The 20043-nt window shown below is 39.2% G+C and overlaps 1 protein-coding gene across 1 annotated transcript; it reads right to left on the bottom strand.

The window, feature by feature from the left end:
• Nucleotides 1-126: 126 nt before the first annotated feature.
• LOC140156906 (arylsulfatase B-like) lies at nucleotides 127-17578 on the bottom strand. Its single transcript, XM_072179943.1, has 8 exons — nucleotides 17437-17578; nucleotides 14438-14743; nucleotides 11311-11497; nucleotides 10236-10432; nucleotides 7084-7294; nucleotides 6228-6480; nucleotides 1377-1540; nucleotides 127-569 (listed from the first exon to the last, which is right to left on the bottom strand). Exons 1-8 carry the CDS (start codon nucleotides 17467-17469, stop codon nucleotides 292-294), a joined length of 1629 nt encoding a protein of 542 aa, XP_072036044.1. The 5' UTR covers nucleotides 17470-17578; the 3' UTR covers nucleotides 127-291.
• Nucleotides 17579-20043: the final 2465 nt, after the last annotated feature.

The raw sequence follows: 20043 nt of genomic DNA, 5'->3' as shown, positions 1-20043 counted from the left end.
ATAAAGAGCCCAAAATAGATGTGATTTGGGATATTTATCTAACTTCATTCATTCACTCACTGTATCATTCATGTTTTATAACAATTTAGATCTGTGTGAAGAAACTATTTAAGAAACTTTTCAAAATATCAAAAATTCCAAAGGAAAAAAAACTTTTCTGGAATTTGCAAATTTCTTTTGCACAGTAAAATCTTTTTTACAGATTTTACAGAATAGGGTCGGTTTGGGCGAAGACAAGCAAACAATTTTTTGGACCCTATAGTCCCACGCTGTGGTGCCTATACACCATGGTTATAACCAAGGACCCCAAGCACCATCTCCCAATGCAGGATTAGCTCTTTCATCAGCCGGTGGCCATACTACCGGTACAGCTGTCTTTTGGTATGCCTTCAGCTTGGAAACCAACTCTTCAACAACTTCAGGGTGTTTGCTGGAGAGATCATTGTACTCATTAGGATCAGCAGTGATGTTGAAGAGCCAGATGGTATCGTTGAGTGGTTTGATAGGCACAGATGGCGGGTTGATACCGGAGTCTGGGGTGGGAATCCATCCTGGAGCAAATTCAAAACCTAAGGAGGTTGAGAAGACAATTTTGTTTGATTATTTCATATTTTGCATTTTCATCAGTTTGCATAGATCTTATGATTTCATTTTATTATATCATTTTGACTGAAGAATAAAATTGGTTCTCAACTCATTGTATTCCCATGGCAGGAGTATTTGCACAGGGTAACATTTCCACCCGATCCAAAAAAATCTAAAAATAATCACTATTTGAGACCTTTGATGGCCTCCAAATGACAAAATACTGGCGTTCCAAAGTAATGATAATCCATCAATCTTTACTTATCTGACCCTATGAAAATACAGATTGGAAAACAAATTGAAAAAAGGGAAATACATAAATATGCAAATCAGCTACTTAATTATCATATTTAGCGCTAAAAATCTAATAAGGTTGAGAACCTTGGCCCTTGCTACCCTCTATCAAGTTTTGTCACTGTATCCCAATTGGCTCTCCAGATATTAGCAAAAACAAAAACCTAACCAAAATGGAATACTATTGCATAATCAACCTTTATGACTAAAGCCAGGGGATAAAAATGAAAAGGAGACAACAGGAAAGGTGAGATAGAAACAAACAGACATGCAAAGACACAGACAAGACAGAGAGACAGATGCAGAGGGACTTTCAGACACACATGACACATTTAGGGGAAGAGACATAAGATAGGAAACAGGAGATAGCTAGAATGAAGTCAGAAAAACAGTGGAAAGAGAATGATATGAATATTAATAAGGCAAAAATGAAAGGATATAATGATGAGAGTAGCAAAACACAATGTGGGGATTGAAACAAGTCAACTCATTCATACCTGGGTCTCCGGTGATAAGTTTCCAGTCTCCATATCGAATTGCAGCATGCATTGATGTGTTATAGTCAGTACATGGTATGCCCGATTCATTGGTAAATATTGTCCTACCAAAAAATGGATCAATATCATGAAGAATTTCTCTCCTTGGAGATGTTCTACCCTTCCTACAGACAAAAACATGAAAAAGTGATTTGTCAAACAAACATAAATTATATTTTACCTTCTGTTGACTGTATTTTTTCAACTTTATTTGATTGCATCTTTCTTTGTTACAAGTATCTTGCCCAAACTCTTTACACACTGACATACCAACCCCACCCCAACAAATACCCCTACATAAACACACACACCCCACCCCAACAATCACACCCACCCACTGACACCCACCCCACACCCCCTCATATAAACACACACACCAACCCCATTCATATTTAGTGGGTATGTATTTTCACACTATGTAATAGGGGTAAATACCAAAAATAGCTAAAATACCCTATGTGACCAGAACGGGTCCAATCAGGCTAAAAGTGGCAATAATGAAACTGAAACATAGGCAAAAAAGGATGAGAAAAAAACAATAAAAACATATTAAAATTGACATATAAAAGGTTCATAACTTTGCAACCAAGCATTCAATAGACATGGGGAATCAACATCAGTATAAAGTGTAGGTACTGAGCAAGTTAGAAATGGTATTAACTCTAATTTTAAAATTTCCGACTTAAGCCTGAGTGGACCAGATTGGTTATTCCTTCATGTAATTTTACACAGAATTAGGGTTAGGATTAGGGTTAGGCCAAAAAAAAAAAGTTGTTTGCTTGCCCCCGTCCGACCGACCGTCTCGGCAGTCCCGACCGTAGAACTTTTTTTTTTTAAAAAAGGGTTTTTTTTTTTTATTTTCCCAAAAATGCCATGTATTTTTGTCTTAAAAACCGATGATTTAAAAGAAACGTTGTAAAATACCATATCATGCATGTTTACGTGTCCTGACTGTCGGGTTCCACAATTTCGTATACCACCTCAGCGTCTAAGCTCTAATACAATTTGCTATCCACCTGCACATTTCGGACGGCGCATCTAGGGATCACGCCGGGAAAAAGTGGGTAATTCGGTTATCTCATTCCCTAGAAATGTGTATTGCTCACGGGAAATTTTGAGCAAGTGGCACAAAAAAAATTTGAAAAACATGTATTTCTCACATTTATTTACCTCGGGAAAGATTGTCATTATCGTTCATTCTGATCACTGAATGTAATGATGTTTCGTCGTCTTCCGGTGATGACAGCGCTTCGGTTGTTGACAGTCCCTTACATGTGTATCGGTACTCCCGCTGTCGGCTCATACTTCGTAATACGGAAATGCGGAAACCGGAGGGAGGCTCCCTAAATTTGCAAACAGCTAATTATAAATGCAAAATCGAGGGGGATTCACTGTACTCGTCAGGCACTCGTGTAATAATAGGTGATTTCCCGTGATGGTTTGTTTATTATCCACAGATGTAATTTATTTATTTCCTTTCTCTTGGTTTCTTTCTTTCTTTTTTCTTTTCTTTCTTTTATATTTTTTTTTTCTTTTTCCTTTCTTTCTTAATTTTATGTTTCTTGCATTTCTCTTGATTGTTTTATTCTTCTTTCTTCTCCGCGAATCAACTTTGATTTGCGTGTATACCAAGTTAGGCGAATCACTGCGCGAATTGATTCGATGACCCTGCAGCTAAATCAGCTCCATCGATATTATAATAATTTATGCATATGACGTATTGGGGAATACCGCGGAATTCCCATCCTGATTGGTTGTGCAGAGTTGTTTACAGAAAGAATTCACGTGTTCGGAGATTAAGAGATGAAATCGTCTGTGTGAGGAGGAATAGCGCGAATGTGCGCAATTCCAACATGCCCTCAAATTCACCTTGGGAAACCCGACATTGAAGGGCGCGGGGACTTGTCATCACGTGTCGAGTGTAAGTGTTTACAAATTTTTCCCAGGGACGCACTGTACAGTCGGGAGTCGGGGAGTGTTGTCACTGAGTGGATAATATTTTGTGGTTTTATTATACAATGGACAATGGAATGTAGAGGCGTTGTTGGTCAATTGGGCGCAACAAAAAAAAGTTCTTAGAAATGACAATTTTTTATAAGCTTAAAAGTCAGTTTTTATCTCTCAAATTTGTGAAAATATGGCACCAAATGGCGTCAAATTAAGGTCCATTTTTGAAAATTCTTCAACTTCTGGGCACATCCCCCCTCAAACATCCCCCCTGCGCCGCTTACGCGGCGCATGTGACTGCTTCGCAGCCACCTATCACGGGAAATATTTAACAAAGTTTATATTCCCGGGAAACTTTGCATTTTTCCACCTACAGGCAAAATATAACCGTGCATATCGTGCAAGAATGGATACAATATAACAGATGTTAACAGTGCTGTACGGTGCAAAAACTGATTGAGGAGCCAATGGCTCCTAACTTTATAAATTTAGGCGCCCAAATTTTGCTCCCAAGTAAAAAAAACTGAGGCGCCAACGCACCGTATTCCAACTTTTCTCAAGTCATTCTGCCACAATGTTCAATTTTAAGGGGGTTTCCCTGTCACAGCCACATGTTGCGTTGAATGAATCATAGCTGCTGTACTCAATCAACATACTCCATACACAGCATGTACAGTGTAGGCCTATAGATATGTTTTCCAGAAAGTCCCCATTGAGATGTCATGATATTCATAGCTGTACATTTGTATTATTGAACACTACATTATTTATACGTTTTGCATTTGCTGGCGAATAAAAGCTTCAACAGTTGGTCGCCATTGGCGCCAAGGATTAAAGGTTTAGTCGCATCAGAAAAAATCTAGTCGCCAATGCGCCTAAATTGGTCGCACCGTACAGCACTGGATGTTAAAATATGGTAAAAGTAGATACAATTTGAAAACACAGTAACCAAAGTTCTTGATATCTGATCCAGAAATTGCACTTACTTTGTGTACGTTTCAGCAACACTGTTGCCTTTGTCAACACTTGATGATGAGTGATTCCTACTGGCAACCGGCGCTAGATGTATCTCCAGCGTAGGTCTTGGTGTTGCCAGTTGATTTTCCATCTGGGGATTTTCTTGAACCCAGTTCTAGAAACTCATCAAAGATGTGTGAGAGTTGATACGGTCTGTCGTCTCTGTTCATGGTGGTGCCCCTCCTCTTTCTAATTTCTATAGCCTCCTTTATCCAGCGTGTAAAGCGTTCTTGTTCCGTGCCAATGATCTCAGCGTCCCCCCATCCAATAACATGGTTCTTGTCGACTACGTGATCTGTTATTGCAGACTTGTTTACCGTTGTGAGAGACTCTTTTCTACCGGCTCTGGTGGTAACTGTACTGTTAACCTTCTCCACTTCTTTCCTGTGTTCGACAAGTCGTGTACCAAATTTTCTTCCAGTTTCCCCTATGTAGGAAAGGTCACAGTTCAAACAGGGGATCTTGTAGACTGCTTGGGTCAAGTTGTTTGGATCACGCTTATCCTTCGGTGGACCAATTCTCTGCGGAGCGTGTTGTGTGGCTTCATCGCGGTAGAGACATTGTATTTCTTCATCACTCTTGACACATCTTTGATGAGTTTCTAGAACTGGGTTCAAGAAAATCCCCAGATGGAAAATCAACTGGCAACACCAAGACCTACGCTGGAGATACATCTAGCGTCGGTTGCCAGTAGGAATCACTCATCATCAAGTGTTGACAAAGGCAACAGTGTTGCTGAACCGTACACCAAGTAAGTGCAATTTCTGGATCAGATATCAAGAACTTTGGTTACTGAGTTTACTCTACCGATCCTGATGAATTTATTCAACCAATTTGAAAACAGTTGTACCAGATATTCATTTCTTGTTTATAACTATTTAGATTCATGATATTTGTTCGTATCGACTAGGAAGTAACATTGCACTATTTTTTTCAACATGTTTATTGAGGCTACTTTTATTAAGAGCACAAATCGCTCGGTATAAATATGATTTCACTTTAAACATGGCGGACACAACACGATCGAGTAGCGCTAGCTGTACAGGTGAAGCAAGGGACCGAACACGCTGATTAATATGATACTTTTGAAAAGCAGAAAACACTACATGTAGGAGAATTGTACAGTTCATTAAACGTAGGCCTACATGTAGAAGAGCTACAATGGCGAGCACAGATGCTGGACCATGGCGTGATGTTGCTGCTACGGAAATGCTTGAACCATTAATTGCATTCGGTATTCGCCATGTCTGTTTCTGGGAAACGGGAAAAAAAACAACAAAAAAACCTTTTCCCGACCGACCGACCCAATTTTTAAAATCCATTCGAGGGCAAGCAAACAATTTTTTTTTTTTTTTTTTAGAGTTATGATTAGGGTTATGATTATGATTAGGCTTAGGGTTAGGATTAGGGTTAGAGTTAGGATTAGCTTACACGAAATAATTATATCCTCTATAGCCCCACTTTAATACTTTATACACATTTAATCAGTGCTTTCTAAGCATGGATATCGTCCCATTTATACACAGGTATATCCCCAGCACATTACATTACATACATGCATGTATCCCTGTTCTACACATTTTATGCACCCCACACTCCCACAATTATACACTACAGTACTTTGCTTTGCTTGACCACACAATTACCTAGCAATGGCATCCCATACATTGAATCCATCTAGTTTGGTTCCATTCAAGTCCATCCCAGCCACACCTGTTACCAGCGTAGGAAACCAATCACTCACATGGATCATCTCTTTGTTAACTGTCCCCTTCACATCATCTGACAGGACAGGACCGCTTACAAACCCTACCCCTCATACTCCCCCTTCCCATACAGAGTGCATACCTAGCAATGGCATCCCATACATTGAATCCATCCAGTTTGGTTCCAGTCAAGTCCATCCCAGCCACACCTGTTACCAGCGTAGGAAACCAATCACTCACATGGATCATCTCTTTGTTAACTGTCCCCCTCACATCATCTGACAGGACAGGACCGGTCACAAACCCTACCCCTCGTACTCCTCCTTCCCATATTGTTGTTTTGCCACCCCTAAGTGGCCAGTTGTTGCCACCTAGGTCTACACGACCACCGTTATCTGAAAAAGTGAAGGTCATAGAAAAAAGTGAAGGCCATAGACTGTCTTACCATGACTGATGGATCCACAGTAGGTCTCAAGCAACAGATGTAGAATGAATGCCATCAAGCATGGAACTACTTTGCTGATTAATTAGTAATATGACTGGGGTCTTAATGAACTAATTCCTACTTTTGTTCAGCCTGCTGCATTTGTTTTTTAGGCCTCATATGTGACATGATCAAGGGGAATGAGTCACATGTGGGCAATTTTCAATTTTCAATTAGAAGTTTTTGACATCATTTTCTGGCAGTTTACGCATGCTATAATTTGATGCAAACCCCATCAAAATCGGACTCTGGTTACCGAGTTATGAGCAATTTATCAATGGCTGAAAACAATATAAACAAACAAATTTAAACACTGTTTTTGCCAATATCTCAAAAACAATATTAGCGACATCCGACTCATTCCCCTTGATCATGTCATATATATGCTATTTAGTTCAGACTAAGAGTCTCAGGATGAGGAAGATCAAGTAAATCCTATCAAAATCAGGGAGTGCCACTTCCAATTCCTCCTGCAAAAAAACAAACAAAAAAACAACGAAATCTGTTATCTCACCTGCTGAAAATATCAACAATGTATTTTCCCATAAGCCAGTACTTTGTAAAACTTGTGTTATGTTGCCTACAGCCTCATCCATACAGGTTGTCATGCCAGCATAGGTTTTCCGCATTTCATCTTTGATCACTTTTTCATATGGATCGGTGTATTGTTTTGGTACTTCAAGAGGTCCATGTACTGCTTGGAAAGCTAGGTATAGGAAGAGTGGCTGAAGTGATGAGATAAAAAATAAGATAACAAATAAGATAAACCAATTTGGAACAAGCTATCATCAGTAGATATATAGCAACATTGAAACTAAATTGATATAAGCTATCTTCAGTATAGAAACTTAGTAATCAATTTGGTATTAACTAGTTCAGTAGATAACGAAATGTTTTATGAGCTATCTGTGCTAATGGTAACATTAAAAGAAATTTGATATGTTCTAACCTCTGGAGGAAGCAACATTAATAGAAATTTTATAGGTGCTATTTTGAGAAGATAGCAAAATCAAAACAAGATAGCAAAATCAAAACAAGATAGCAAAATCAAAACAAATAAATCAAATTTAATACCAGCTATCTTCAGCAGAGAGCAGCATTAAAACTTTCATATGTGCTATCATCAGAAGATAGCAACATTAAAATCAATTTAATATCACCGTGCTATCTTCAGGAGATAACAACAAATAAATTTCATATAAAAATATATGTAGATAATTATATGGCACTTTGCTGCCTACAAATGGCGTAGGGTTCATTAACAGTTTCCCATTGCACCTGGATGGTGCAAGCGAGGCAAAGCGCTTTGCCCAAGAGCGCAACACGGTGTTGGGACGGCAATTCGAACCCACGCACGTCAAGCAAGCTCTCAGATTATGAGTCCAAAGCCGTAACCACTGAGCCACCGTGTCCTCTAGCATATGTGCTATCTTTGGTAGATAGTAACATTATAATTAATTTGATATCACAGTGCAATCTTCAGGAGATAACAACATTAAAACAAATTTCATATGTTTTATACCAGGGCTGCCATAGACTTTCTGGAGCTTACAAGTCCCTACTGCGTCAGTGCCAGACATGTGACCTATGTCACGGTCGGACGGTCACTGACCAGCAGTAGTAAGCATCATTCACCAGTCATCAATGAGTGAACAAGGAATAGTGTTACATTCCGAAAGCTCTCAGGTGAGCAAAATTTAGCTTTGAGTTCAGGTTTAACTTTCTTCATAAAATTTCATATGGGCTATCTTCAGTAGATAGCAACTAGCAACATTCAAATTAATTTGATATGTGCTATCTTCAGTATATAGCAACATTAAAACCAATTTGATACAATCTGTCTTCAGTAAACAGCAACATTAAATTCAATTTTATATGAGCTATCTTCAGTGGAAAACAATGTCACAACATTTAAGCAACTTTGATGTAAGCTATCCTCAGTAGAAAAACCCCCAAAACTTGTATAAGCTATCTTCTGTTGACAAGCTTCAAAATAAGCAGGCACCCAGGAGCCATTTACCCAATGGTCATAACATTTTAGCTCCTGGTCCACACCCAAATCATATGAACCAGGCTCTACATTTTTTAAATAGAGCCTGGTAGTCAAAGCAGGTTTTGTATTTAATGTGTACAATTGAAATTTAAATGACTCTTAGCTCTTTAAAAATGGCACCTGATTCACTAGATAATCACAGAACCAGGAGCTGGTTTTTCCAAATGTGTGGCTCCTGGTCCAGATCTGCTTATTTAATTTGAGGCTTGTCTGTCAGAGAACCAGGACTCAACTGCCATCTCGATACAGGCCTGGAGCAAAAATTGGGGGTATTCAGTTTCCATCGGAATGCGCTAGAGGCATTCGTTGTCATGCAAGCGACATAGATGATGGGCGATTTGACAGACGCACTGGATGCACCTGCACGCCGAGTACCAAGAATTATTTTTGTTTGTCTCCGCGCACCGTCGACAAGGACCCAAATACCCCTAATTTTCTCCCCACATGTGACGACGCGATTGTATGTGGCGGCATAGGGAGTCCCGGTTCTCTTTATCTAATTCTGTCAGTGTGATATACCAGTGCAGTAGATGGCAACATTAAAACTGCTTTGATAAGTACTACTGTAGATAGCAATATTAAAACTAATTTGATATCATCGTACTATCTCCAGTAGATAACAACATTAAATCAATTTCATATACATGTGCTATCTTTGGTAGATAGCAACATTAAAATAAACTTGAGGAGCTGTATTTAGTGTACAGCAAACATAAATCATATTTAATATTAGCTAACTTCAGTAGACAGTAACATTAAAACTAATTTGATACAAGCTGTCTTCAGTAAACAGCAACATTAAAAATCAATTTATTTTCAGTGGATAGCAACATTGAAGCAAGCTATCATCAGTAGATAGCAAAATTCTACAAGCTATCTTTGCTAGATAGTAACTTTAAATGAAATATGATGTGCTACAATATAGACAGCAACATTAAACTGATTTGATATCACATGCTTATCTTCAGTTGATAACACATCAAAATCAATTTCACATGTGCTATGCTATCTTTGTATAGCAAAACTAAATCAAATTTGATATCAGCTATCTTCAGTAGATAGCAACATCAAAATCAATTTTATATGAGCTCTCTTCGGCAGATATAAATGTTAAATTTAATTTGATGACCTGTATTCAGCGTACAACCAAAATAAATCGAATTTTATATCAGCTATCTTCAGTAGATAGCAAGCAACATTAAAATCAATTCTATATGAGCTCTCTTCGGCAGATATAAATGTTAAATTTAATTTGATGACCTGTATTCAGTGTACAACAAAAATAAATCAAATTTGATATCAGCTATCTTCAGTAGATAGCAACATTAAAATCAATTCACATGTGCTATCTTCAGTAGATATAAATATTAAAATTACTTTGATGACCTGTATTTAGTCACTGTACAACAAAAATAAATCAAATTTGATATTAGCCATCTTCAGAGAGAGCAACATTAAAACCGATTTTATATGAACTCTCTTCATCAGATATACATTAAAACCGGTCACGGTACTCACTGACACACACACACGCCACACACACACACAAAATGAAAAATAGAAAGGAAGAATTGTTTACATAAAATGATAACTTGAAACAATCCAGTATATACCTTTGCTTTATTGTGATTCTTAATCACTTTCTGCACCTTGTCTGCCATAATGAACGTTGAGTAGACACCTTGGTAGCCTGTTGCTGGTTTCTCATTGTCTCTGAAATCCAAGGCAACCCACTGTTTACCCTGGTCAAATCCAGGCATGCCTCCATCTCGCTCGTGGGAATAGTAGTTCTCACTACCACTGAGAAATCCTATAGAAGATGGTGCACAGACAATATTGTATTATGCAATAATGGTGAATCATGATGAATAACTAGGGATGGGGGCTTCTGTATAGTGAATGATTTATAATAACTCCCGCACAAAAGTATAGTTTCTTCAAATCTGTTTCAAAAATATATCAAGGGTTCAGAACTAAAATGCCGTAACTCACTATGACCAGCTCTCACAAAACGATCATAAAGTTGGCTTCTTGCTTTGGTTCAAAAATCAATATTTTTTCCACAGTGTCTTTTGTTTTCTATTGAATTTTGTCATGATTATTGGACTGTATCTTCTATAGTGCCCTGGCAACTTCATGCTCATTTTGTGGGAGCAGTTGATTGTGAGTTGAGGCTTTCTGGTTCTCAACCCTCAATATCTATTTTCCAAAATAAGAGTCATATCCCCTTCTTGTCGGTGAACAATTTTTCTTATAGAATTCTAGATGCCATTTACCTATTTACCAACCATAATGTTTAGAAAAATCTGCCTTCTCAAAAGGGTATTTCGTGATCCACAGCCTCATCCCCCCCCCCCCCACTTTTCTCAAAAAAAGTTGAGATTTTTATATCACTGGAAACCTCTGGCTGCATAATGTTTATGTACAAAATATTTCTTGCAGATTAATTCGTTTAGCAAAGATATTGTGAAATTTGAATTTCGTTCTGGTATACCAGAATGAAATTACAACGCATTCTCTATGGAGCAGTGTAATACACATAATCATGCATAACTCGCGAACGCAAAATCGGAATCAATCAACTGAAATTTTGGGAATAGGTTTTTTTCGTGGATAATATCTAATGAAACATGACATAAATAGAGGATGCTAGGATCACAAAATACTCCTTTAAGTTTATAAACTCACCAAAATAAGAATCAAATCCCCTTCTTGTAGGTAGGCAATCTTTCTTATAGAATCCAAGATGCCATTTACCAACCATATGTGTAGAATAACCCGCCTGCTTAAGTTTCTCTGGTAAAGTTGGTAGTGAGACTGGCAGACAATGAGGCTGTGGGGTTTGAATGTACGTATGCTGTAATCCGGTATGAATCTTGGGATAAAAACACGTACATCAACTTATTTGGAAACTGTAAATGGTCAATATCTTACTTATTTACAGGTACATCAACTTATTTAGAAACTGTAAATGGTCAATATCTTATTTATTTTAAAACATCAATAGATGGGTAACACAAATTAATTCCTAATCCTCATGAATATATGTGTTGCATGAGACCCAATCAAGTTTAAAAGTTATTTGCTAAAACAAGGTTGTCAACAACAAGTTCTACTCCACTGACAAAGGCATTGCCGAAGCTTTAAATCAGCAATTTACTTCTGTTTTCACCAAGGAGAATGTTGATCAGCTACCAGACAAGGGTATCTCTCCTTTTGAGGATATTCCTGACCTCCACATTGATCTGGCAGGAGTGGTAAAACAGCTTGGCCAACTTAACACCAGTAAGGCAAGCGGCCCTGACAACATACCCGCTAGATTCCTTCATGATTATGCAACCGAACTGGGTCCATTTCTTCATTTTATTTATCAACAGTCTTTTGACACTGGCACACTTCCTAACGATTGGAAAAAGGCTCTGGTTACCGGCATATATAAAAAGGGTTCAAAATCTTCACCCGAAAACTACCGCCCGTTAGTCTCACATGTATAACTTGCAAGATCATGGAGCACATCGTCTTATCGCATACAGCAAAACATCTGGCTAGAAACAACATCATAATCGATGAGCAACATGGGTTTCGGCAGATGATGTCATGTGAGACCCAACTGATCCAGGCTACACAGGACTGGTCGGAAGTGCAAAACCGTGGAGGGCAGACAGATGTCTTGCTATTAGACTTTAGCAAGGCATTCGACAAGGTACCACATCTGCGCCTTGCTGCCAAGCTCAACTACTACATGTATGGCATTAGAGGGAAGATGTTAAGTTGGATTCAAGACTTCCTTGTAGGGTGAGACCAATGCGTCGTTGTTAATGGCACGCACACTAAGTGGTCACCAGTGACATCGGGAGTACCCCAGGGCTCGGTCCTCGGTCCCACCCTCTTCTTGTTATACATAAATGACATAGTTAGTGACATCAGTTGCACCCTGCGGCTTTTCGCAGATGACAGCATCCTGTATAAAGAAATAACATGTGCCGATGATTATAATCTCCTTCAAGAAGATCTGAACAAGGTTTTAGATGGGCCGACCAGTGGCAGATGTGTTTTAATGCTGGGAAGTGTGAAGCTCTATCCATCACCCGTAAAACAAAACCATTCAATTACACCTATGAGGTTGACGGGCAACGCATCCAGAAATCATCTAAGCATAAATACCTTGGCGTTACTATCACCAACCAACTGGATTGGAAAGACCATGTTCAAAATGTCACTGCTAGCGCACGAAGCACCTTAGGAGTCCTTAGACGTAATCTTTCATCTTGTCCATCTCAAGTCAAAAGTAGAGCATACCAGGCATTGGTACGACCAAAGTTGGAGTACGCCTGCTGCGTGGAACCCGTCGTCAAACAGCAGGTGAACGCATTGGAGGCAGTGCAGCGTCAAGCAGCTAGATTTGTTTACAACAACTATGAAAGACAGGCTAGTGTTACACAGATGCTGCAACGCCTTGAGTGGGACTCCCTAGCTACATGTACCAGACGTCTGCTCAACCAGAATACAATGTTCTTCAAGATACATCATGGGCTGGCTAATATTCCTTTCCCTTCGACGGTACTACCATCTGTTCGTCAGGGTAGAGCATCCAACATCTATAGCTACCAGGCCATACAACCGAGGGTCAACACCTACCGCTACTCCTTCTTCGTTCGTACAATACCAGTTTGGAATAGATTGCCATCTCCAGTCGTATCATCTTTGACAGTTAGCCATTTCCAGGCCCTGGCGTTACCACTTCTCCGGGATATGGCAACTACACCAACCCACCAATCCTTGTAGTCTTCGGGCTTCGCCTTTTTTACTCGCACTTTTTGTTGATGTTTTTTTAGCACCGAATTTGGCACGTATGCACAGCACAGCTCTCCTAGGAAAAGCCTCGCTTAACAGGAGTTCATCACTCAAGACTCAAGACATGAACGCGATGCACAGTCACGGATGTTTAATAGCGGACATTCATGTGTGATGTGGTATAAAAATGCACTGTTATGACTTCCACATATATGCGTACATGTACATGTACATACTTTGTGAACAAACAGTTTACATGCACACAACTACCATATTAATGGCAACCAACTATGTAGTTGGTTGCCAGCTGGGCAAAATGTTAATGAGAGTTACATTTCAAATTGGATTTTGTTTTAAAAACAAAATATGATAATATTTTATAGATGGAAATCATGGAATTAAACAAATTCAAAAATAACAGTTAAGAATATTTAAGTTTATTGACTTTGCATTATTTATTTATTCAGGTATTATGAAAAGTCTCAGCATTGTGCTTGGACCTAGGCAGTGCGTAGCCAGGAGGCAAAGAGGGCAGCTGCCCCCTGTGAAATGTCCCCACCTCCCGTTAGATGGTGGCTGCCCCAATATTTAAGATTTTAAGTTGTACCCTATTCGATAATTGTACCAAAATTTGTCTTGCCCCCCCCCCCCCTTTACCCACCCTCTGAAAAAGTACTGGCTACGCCACCGGACCTAGGACACTGCTACGTTCCATGCCAAAAGCAAAATGTTTAGATTAATATCAGGCGAATAATTGGAACCTAGCCAAAGAAATCTGATGCGCTGTGAATGTGGAACAGGAAGGTGTTGCATGTCAATGCATTTTGCTGTTGTGTCAGTTGGGCAACTGTTTGTTTACTGACCAGTGTTTTAATAGAGTAGAGTATTGAAGTAATCTTGTGTGCAATTTTAGTTCATTTTTATGGAGAGGATTTTAAGATATGACCTTGTGAAAAATTATAAGTTTCTTTTTGAGGCCAGTTTAGTAATTCTCTAATCTGACTCTTTGTCTGGCTCTTACCTGATATCTCCCACTCATAAGTTGACTCCTTGTAGGAGTACATATAGGTTGTACATAGTAATTCTCTAATCTGACTCCTTGTGCAGACAACTTATCCAAGTTGGGTGTGAGTATCTCGGAACCATGGTAACCAATGTCATTGTATCCATAATCATCGGCAAGGATGAAAATAATGTTGGGCTTCTTTGGTACTTTTAATTTTAACCGAGCATGGATACGCCTGACAAAGAAAACAGCTATGAGCACCACAGCTAGAAGGATGCTTCTGTAGAAATTCTTTTTGAAACTAGGGCTCCTCATCCTCACCTGAAAAATACATGTGAAAAATGGAATTTCAATCAAAATAAGCTCATTAATATTCATAAGTATGCAGATAGAGCAGAGCAGCGTGGCTCAGCAATTTAAGGTCTTTGTGCGAGAGGTTTAATTCTTGGTGGAAACAAAATTGCATTCAAACAATCGCCATTTTTGATTGCTGCATTTGATTGCTTCTATCGCGATCAACATTTTAATGATCGTAATTTCCCACTGCTGCGGACTTATTTTGAGTCCAAGAAAAGTATCAACAGTTATGAATGGTATGCTATAATATTCACTTAGGCCTAAATTAATCGTTAAAAGTCAGTAGAATAGATAATTTAAAAAAAACAGATTTGTCAAGGAAACCTACATAAATATGTTTTCTATACATACTTCTTCACTTGACCCAAATATATGATTTATTTTTGTGATGAGAGAATCACACATGGAATTTTAGGGGGATTGCGATAGTGTGTTCCACATAGAAAAGCTGCACTAGTTATCATGATATGCCTTGGACTGTCTTTTGGAATTTGCAGGAGAGCATAAAATAGCTCTTTTGGAATTTGCAGGAGAGCATAAAATAGCTCTTTTGGAGCCTTCAAGGAGAGCTGTATAGAGTGCTTGCACGAAAGGTCATTAGTTCAAATCATCCTCCAGACACGCTCCAGAAGATATATGCAAATGCATGGAGTACAAAAGAATTACTTTGATCACAGGTGATTGGTATTGTACTCCATTTATTTGCATGTCTTCTGGAGCATGTCTGGAGGATGATTTGAACTAATAACCTTCAGTGCAAGTGCCCTATAGAGCATTTACAATAGAATGTACAAAGAAAGAATGGTCAACTAAGGAGAGCTAAAAATCACTCTCCTATATCTGATTTAAGGAGAGCAGTAAAGAGCAATTGGTGATGATGAGTAACCATGGGTATAAACACAGCTTTACACAATGACTAATTTACATAGGCACAGTCAAAAGACTGTGTTCATGTACCGTTACTCAACCAAACATGGCAGAGTAGGTCCCGGATGTTCGGTACATGTTCCTATCTCCACAATGTTATACCTTTCCAACAAGGAAAGAGATACGAAAAGCGAATGTCTAACCTCGGAATATTCCTCAGTCCCAAAGGCAAAATGTTTTAGATTTTTCACAATGCGCCCTCCAAATAACCGATGCGCAGTTATTAACCTATATAATTATAGATATGCACGTCTGAAAATGATATTACTGCATAGATCTGGACAACAATCCAAAATTAATAAATTATTGCATTTCACAAATCAGCTATATCTGGTTCCATACAGCAATACGCAGTATTGCTGTCTGGTAAGCAGGTACGAATTGAGACGTCGTGAATTGAGACGTCGGAGCCGGTCAAACACAGAGGACTAGCCTACATCCCGTATCCTACTATCACTCAAACAAGCAAATCTCTTCACGAATTCACTCACCTTGCGATCCTACATCATCAGTTGAAACAAACATCTAAGTTTCCAAAAACAACTTTGTCATTCCTCAAAACTACAAGTAACTTCATTAATAAAAATTGAAATCATACTATTACCCGTTATTGAAAATTTTGTTCGATTTATGTGAACCAAAAGAACGCATGCGAGTCGAGTTCAGTTTACCAAAATGGTAGCTCCTGCCTCCTGGTCACCTCAGATATGGCGTCAGTATCAAGCTGCTTATTAAGCGGTGGATCGGATTGGTTGAAATCAACGCCATACGCTTTTTGACCTTACAGGGGTCAGAGATATGCATATATTCATGTATGAAAACAGCGATCGCGGATATCCCGGAACTGAGAATTGCGACATTTTCGATGTTTGTACCGGGAATTTCAGACACAGAGACTCATGGAGATTTCGACAAATTCGTCCAAAGGTAACCAAAGGGTTGGGGATCGCATTTTAACTATCACTAAATGTTTCGAATTGAGGTCGGCTAAAAAGTAGACAGTTTCGGGACTGTAATTGGTGTAGATTAGACTAAACTTGCCAGTCCTATATCGCCCGTACCTATGTATATTGAGGACTGGCTTACGCCATTTTGGATGTCAATGGGAAATACACACTTAACGATTTAGCCGGTTAGAAACTTGAAAGAAAATCTTTAAAATTTCATCAATGTATATAAAAGTGGTACCAACCGTATTGTGCTTGCTAATTTAAGACTCGTTTGAAACAAAATTAAGGATCGAAAGCATTTTAGTGTCCAAAAGGCAAAATTATCGTCAAAGTTCTGCGAAATCGGCACCCTTGCGAAGGGTTCAGAATTGAATCGGGAACGAAAATATCCGATCTTTGCGATCAAAAACACAAAATTACAACTTTAAACATACTATTGGCAAAAGACATTATTACCAAACAATACAGAATAGAAAATTTGACATCATTTTCTCAAAATATTGAAAAAATTTGCTCACTAGACATCGAAAAAGTCGCAATCCAATTCCCGTTCAAGCGCGTGGGAAACTGAAAGTGCGATAATCGTGACTAGTGTAGATGTCACATTTTGAACAGTGAGCGATAAGTGACCAATTTGATGCTCAGCACAAGTGACTATCTTTACTCAGGGTACAAATCAGCAAAATCACTACGGTATTAAGATTTTGGTATACATATGGTATAACTTAGTATAAGTATTTACCAAATTTAATTTATGATTTATTCTTGTATTTTACTTACCTTAAATTCGGCGCCCCATTTTAAGAAGAGCATGAACAATTGTGACCAATATTTTCAGCTTTTTAATATCTTTTAAGTTTTACAATCATCTATTATGACATTTTTATATTTATATCAAATGCCAACTCATCAATACGTCGGTCAAAAAACAACAAAAACATCATGTTAATCAAAGCCCGTAGTACAATTCACACCACTGTTTGTGGTGGCGCCATGGCGCCAAAGAGGCTGGTCGTACTGAATGGTGCAAGTGGTGTATCTACCGGTATGTATTTGTGGCAGTGGCGTAGCTGGGTCCAGGGGCGGATTTAGGGGGGGGCGCAGCCGGCGCGCGCCCCCTCTATTTTTTGACTAGCAAAGGGCGCCGGTAACTTAAAAATACAAAAATTTTAAGAAATTAAAAAAAAGGGAACAAATTCGGCCATGAAGAGCAAACAATGGGCCAAAACCGTTGAGTTTTCGAGGGGGTAACCCCCTTTAACACATTTTTTCGTCGTCGACCAAAAGGCGCCCCCTTTATCAAAAATTCCTGGATCCGACCCTGGGGTCAGGGAGGGGGAAAGGCCCCCAAGGTCATATTGTAATCAAACTTGAAAATTGTTGGGCACATGTATTTCTACTTGCGGTGGCCGAGGAGGGAAGTTTTCTCCTTGCATCTTCCCCGGGGCATCTTCCTTTTCATTCTGGGAGCGCGTAAGGGGCAATGGCGCGGCGGTGCACTGATTATAACCATAATTTAAACCATGCATCCTAGGGGGCTGTCATTTTCTTCGAAAGGGGGTGGGTCATGAATATACTGGAGGGGTGTCATAGAATTTTTATACCAAAATAGGGGGGAGGGGTCATAATTTTTACACCAAAAATAGGGGGGGGGAGGTTATAAAATTATTAAGGGCTGGTGACTCAAGAATTCTGTGCGCTATGCGCGCATTCTTTTAACTGTGTACAAAATGTGTACACAAAATTAATCCTTACATGTAGTGTAAAATTTTTACATGCTCCACACACACGCATTCTTTATACTTACGTGATCACAATTTTTCTGCGCTCTGCCCACTTTCTGTACGCTTACAATCAAAGTTTTTGTGGCCTCCACGCCTTAGTTCCAACAATGAATAAATGTGTCTTGAGTCTGTGTGGGTGGAAAGGGGGTGGCAATATAAATATTTTCATCGCAAAATTGGTGGGTTGTAAAAAATTTAGCCCGCGATAGAGGGTCATAAAAAAATGACTCCGGTTACCAACATATTCATGACCAGAAAATGACAGCCCTCTACTATGATTATTTACAGGGTCAATCCTGGTGGACTACTGAACATGACCCAACTTTTTGACAAATGCGGCATTATCCACCATATTTTTTTTTCAGTCACTTTTACAATTCAGACAAAATGCTCCCCCCACTATCCACTTTCGATCGCTAAGGCTGCTCAAATAGCCAAGATTATAAACCTCACATCGATCAGACTCCGCGCAACAATATCTAGTCCATTTTTGGTGAATATAACCCCTAGCTACGCCACTGAAATGTGCGAACGACCAGCACGAGATCGTACATAGCAACGCCCCACTTCTATGGAATGTCCAATAGGGGAGGGCACTCACTAAAAATGGGTGATGGGGATATGCGGCTACATTGACCCCCATTTTTCAACTCCCTCCCACCAAATGACCCCCTTTTTTGTTTTCCTGACACCAAAAGACCCATTTTTTTTAAAATTTTGATTAATCTCTCACTAAATGCCCTATTTTTTCATAGTTTTTCAAAAAATTTGAAAATTTTGTATCAACTTTTATATTTTGAAATTAAAAACAGGGAAAATATGACACAACATCCAATGGGGGAGTAACACAAAATATATAAACAGAGTTAAAAACCTGACGTTTCGAAAAGACCTGCTCTCAATATAGTGGAGACCAGCTCTGATCATAAAAAGAAGAAGATCAAAAGCTGCATTGACTAAAACATTGATTAAGCAGCAGAAAATAAAAGAAATCTAAATAACAGTAGAGCCTAGAGTGGGTTATGACAGGTGTGAAAAACCATAACAGCAGGCAAAGTATGGAGAGCCAAATGGGACAAAAGACTGGGGAAAGGCACAAAAAACATATGGTAGGCCAAGCAGGTCACAAAGGGGGAAATCAAATGAAAAGGAGGACCACTGACCCCACAACCCAGCACACAGAACAACATAGCCCGCCTAGGTGGGACAGCCAAGCGGTACCAACGTCTATGTGCATTGGTTCCCGCTTCCAGACCATGAAGACGGCATGCCAGGAGTGACGAAGTGGTCTGATTTTGAACAAAAAGTGAAGAGAAAAAGGTATGGGACAGTGACCTGCATGACCGAGCCATGAGCAAGGAGAGGGAGATTATGAATGACCCTTGATGTTGATGCCTTTCGGTGATGTAGTCTGTAGTGTCTTGATCCATTTGGCTTCCAAAGCCAACCGATGGTAGTAATTCTGGCTGTTAGGTCTGTCGATGGCCATGATGGTGATGTCTTCAGTACTGTGACCTGCTTGATTGAAGTGTCTAGCAACTGGCTTGTCTCGGTTGTGTTTGGTGTCTCCACAGTGTTCGAGTAACCGGGTCTTCAGGGCCCT

Source organism: Amphiura filiformis, chromosome 7 (assembly GCF_039555335.1).
Source record: "Amphiura filiformis chromosome 7, Afil_fr2py, whole genome shotgun sequence".
NCBI classification, from domain to species: domain Eukaryota; kingdom Metazoa; phylum Echinodermata; class Ophiuroidea; order Amphilepidida; family Amphiuridae; genus Amphiura; species Amphiura filiformis.
The sequence above is the reverse complement of the archived record's forward strand: the minus strand, read 5'-3'. Positions and strand labels throughout refer to the sequence as shown.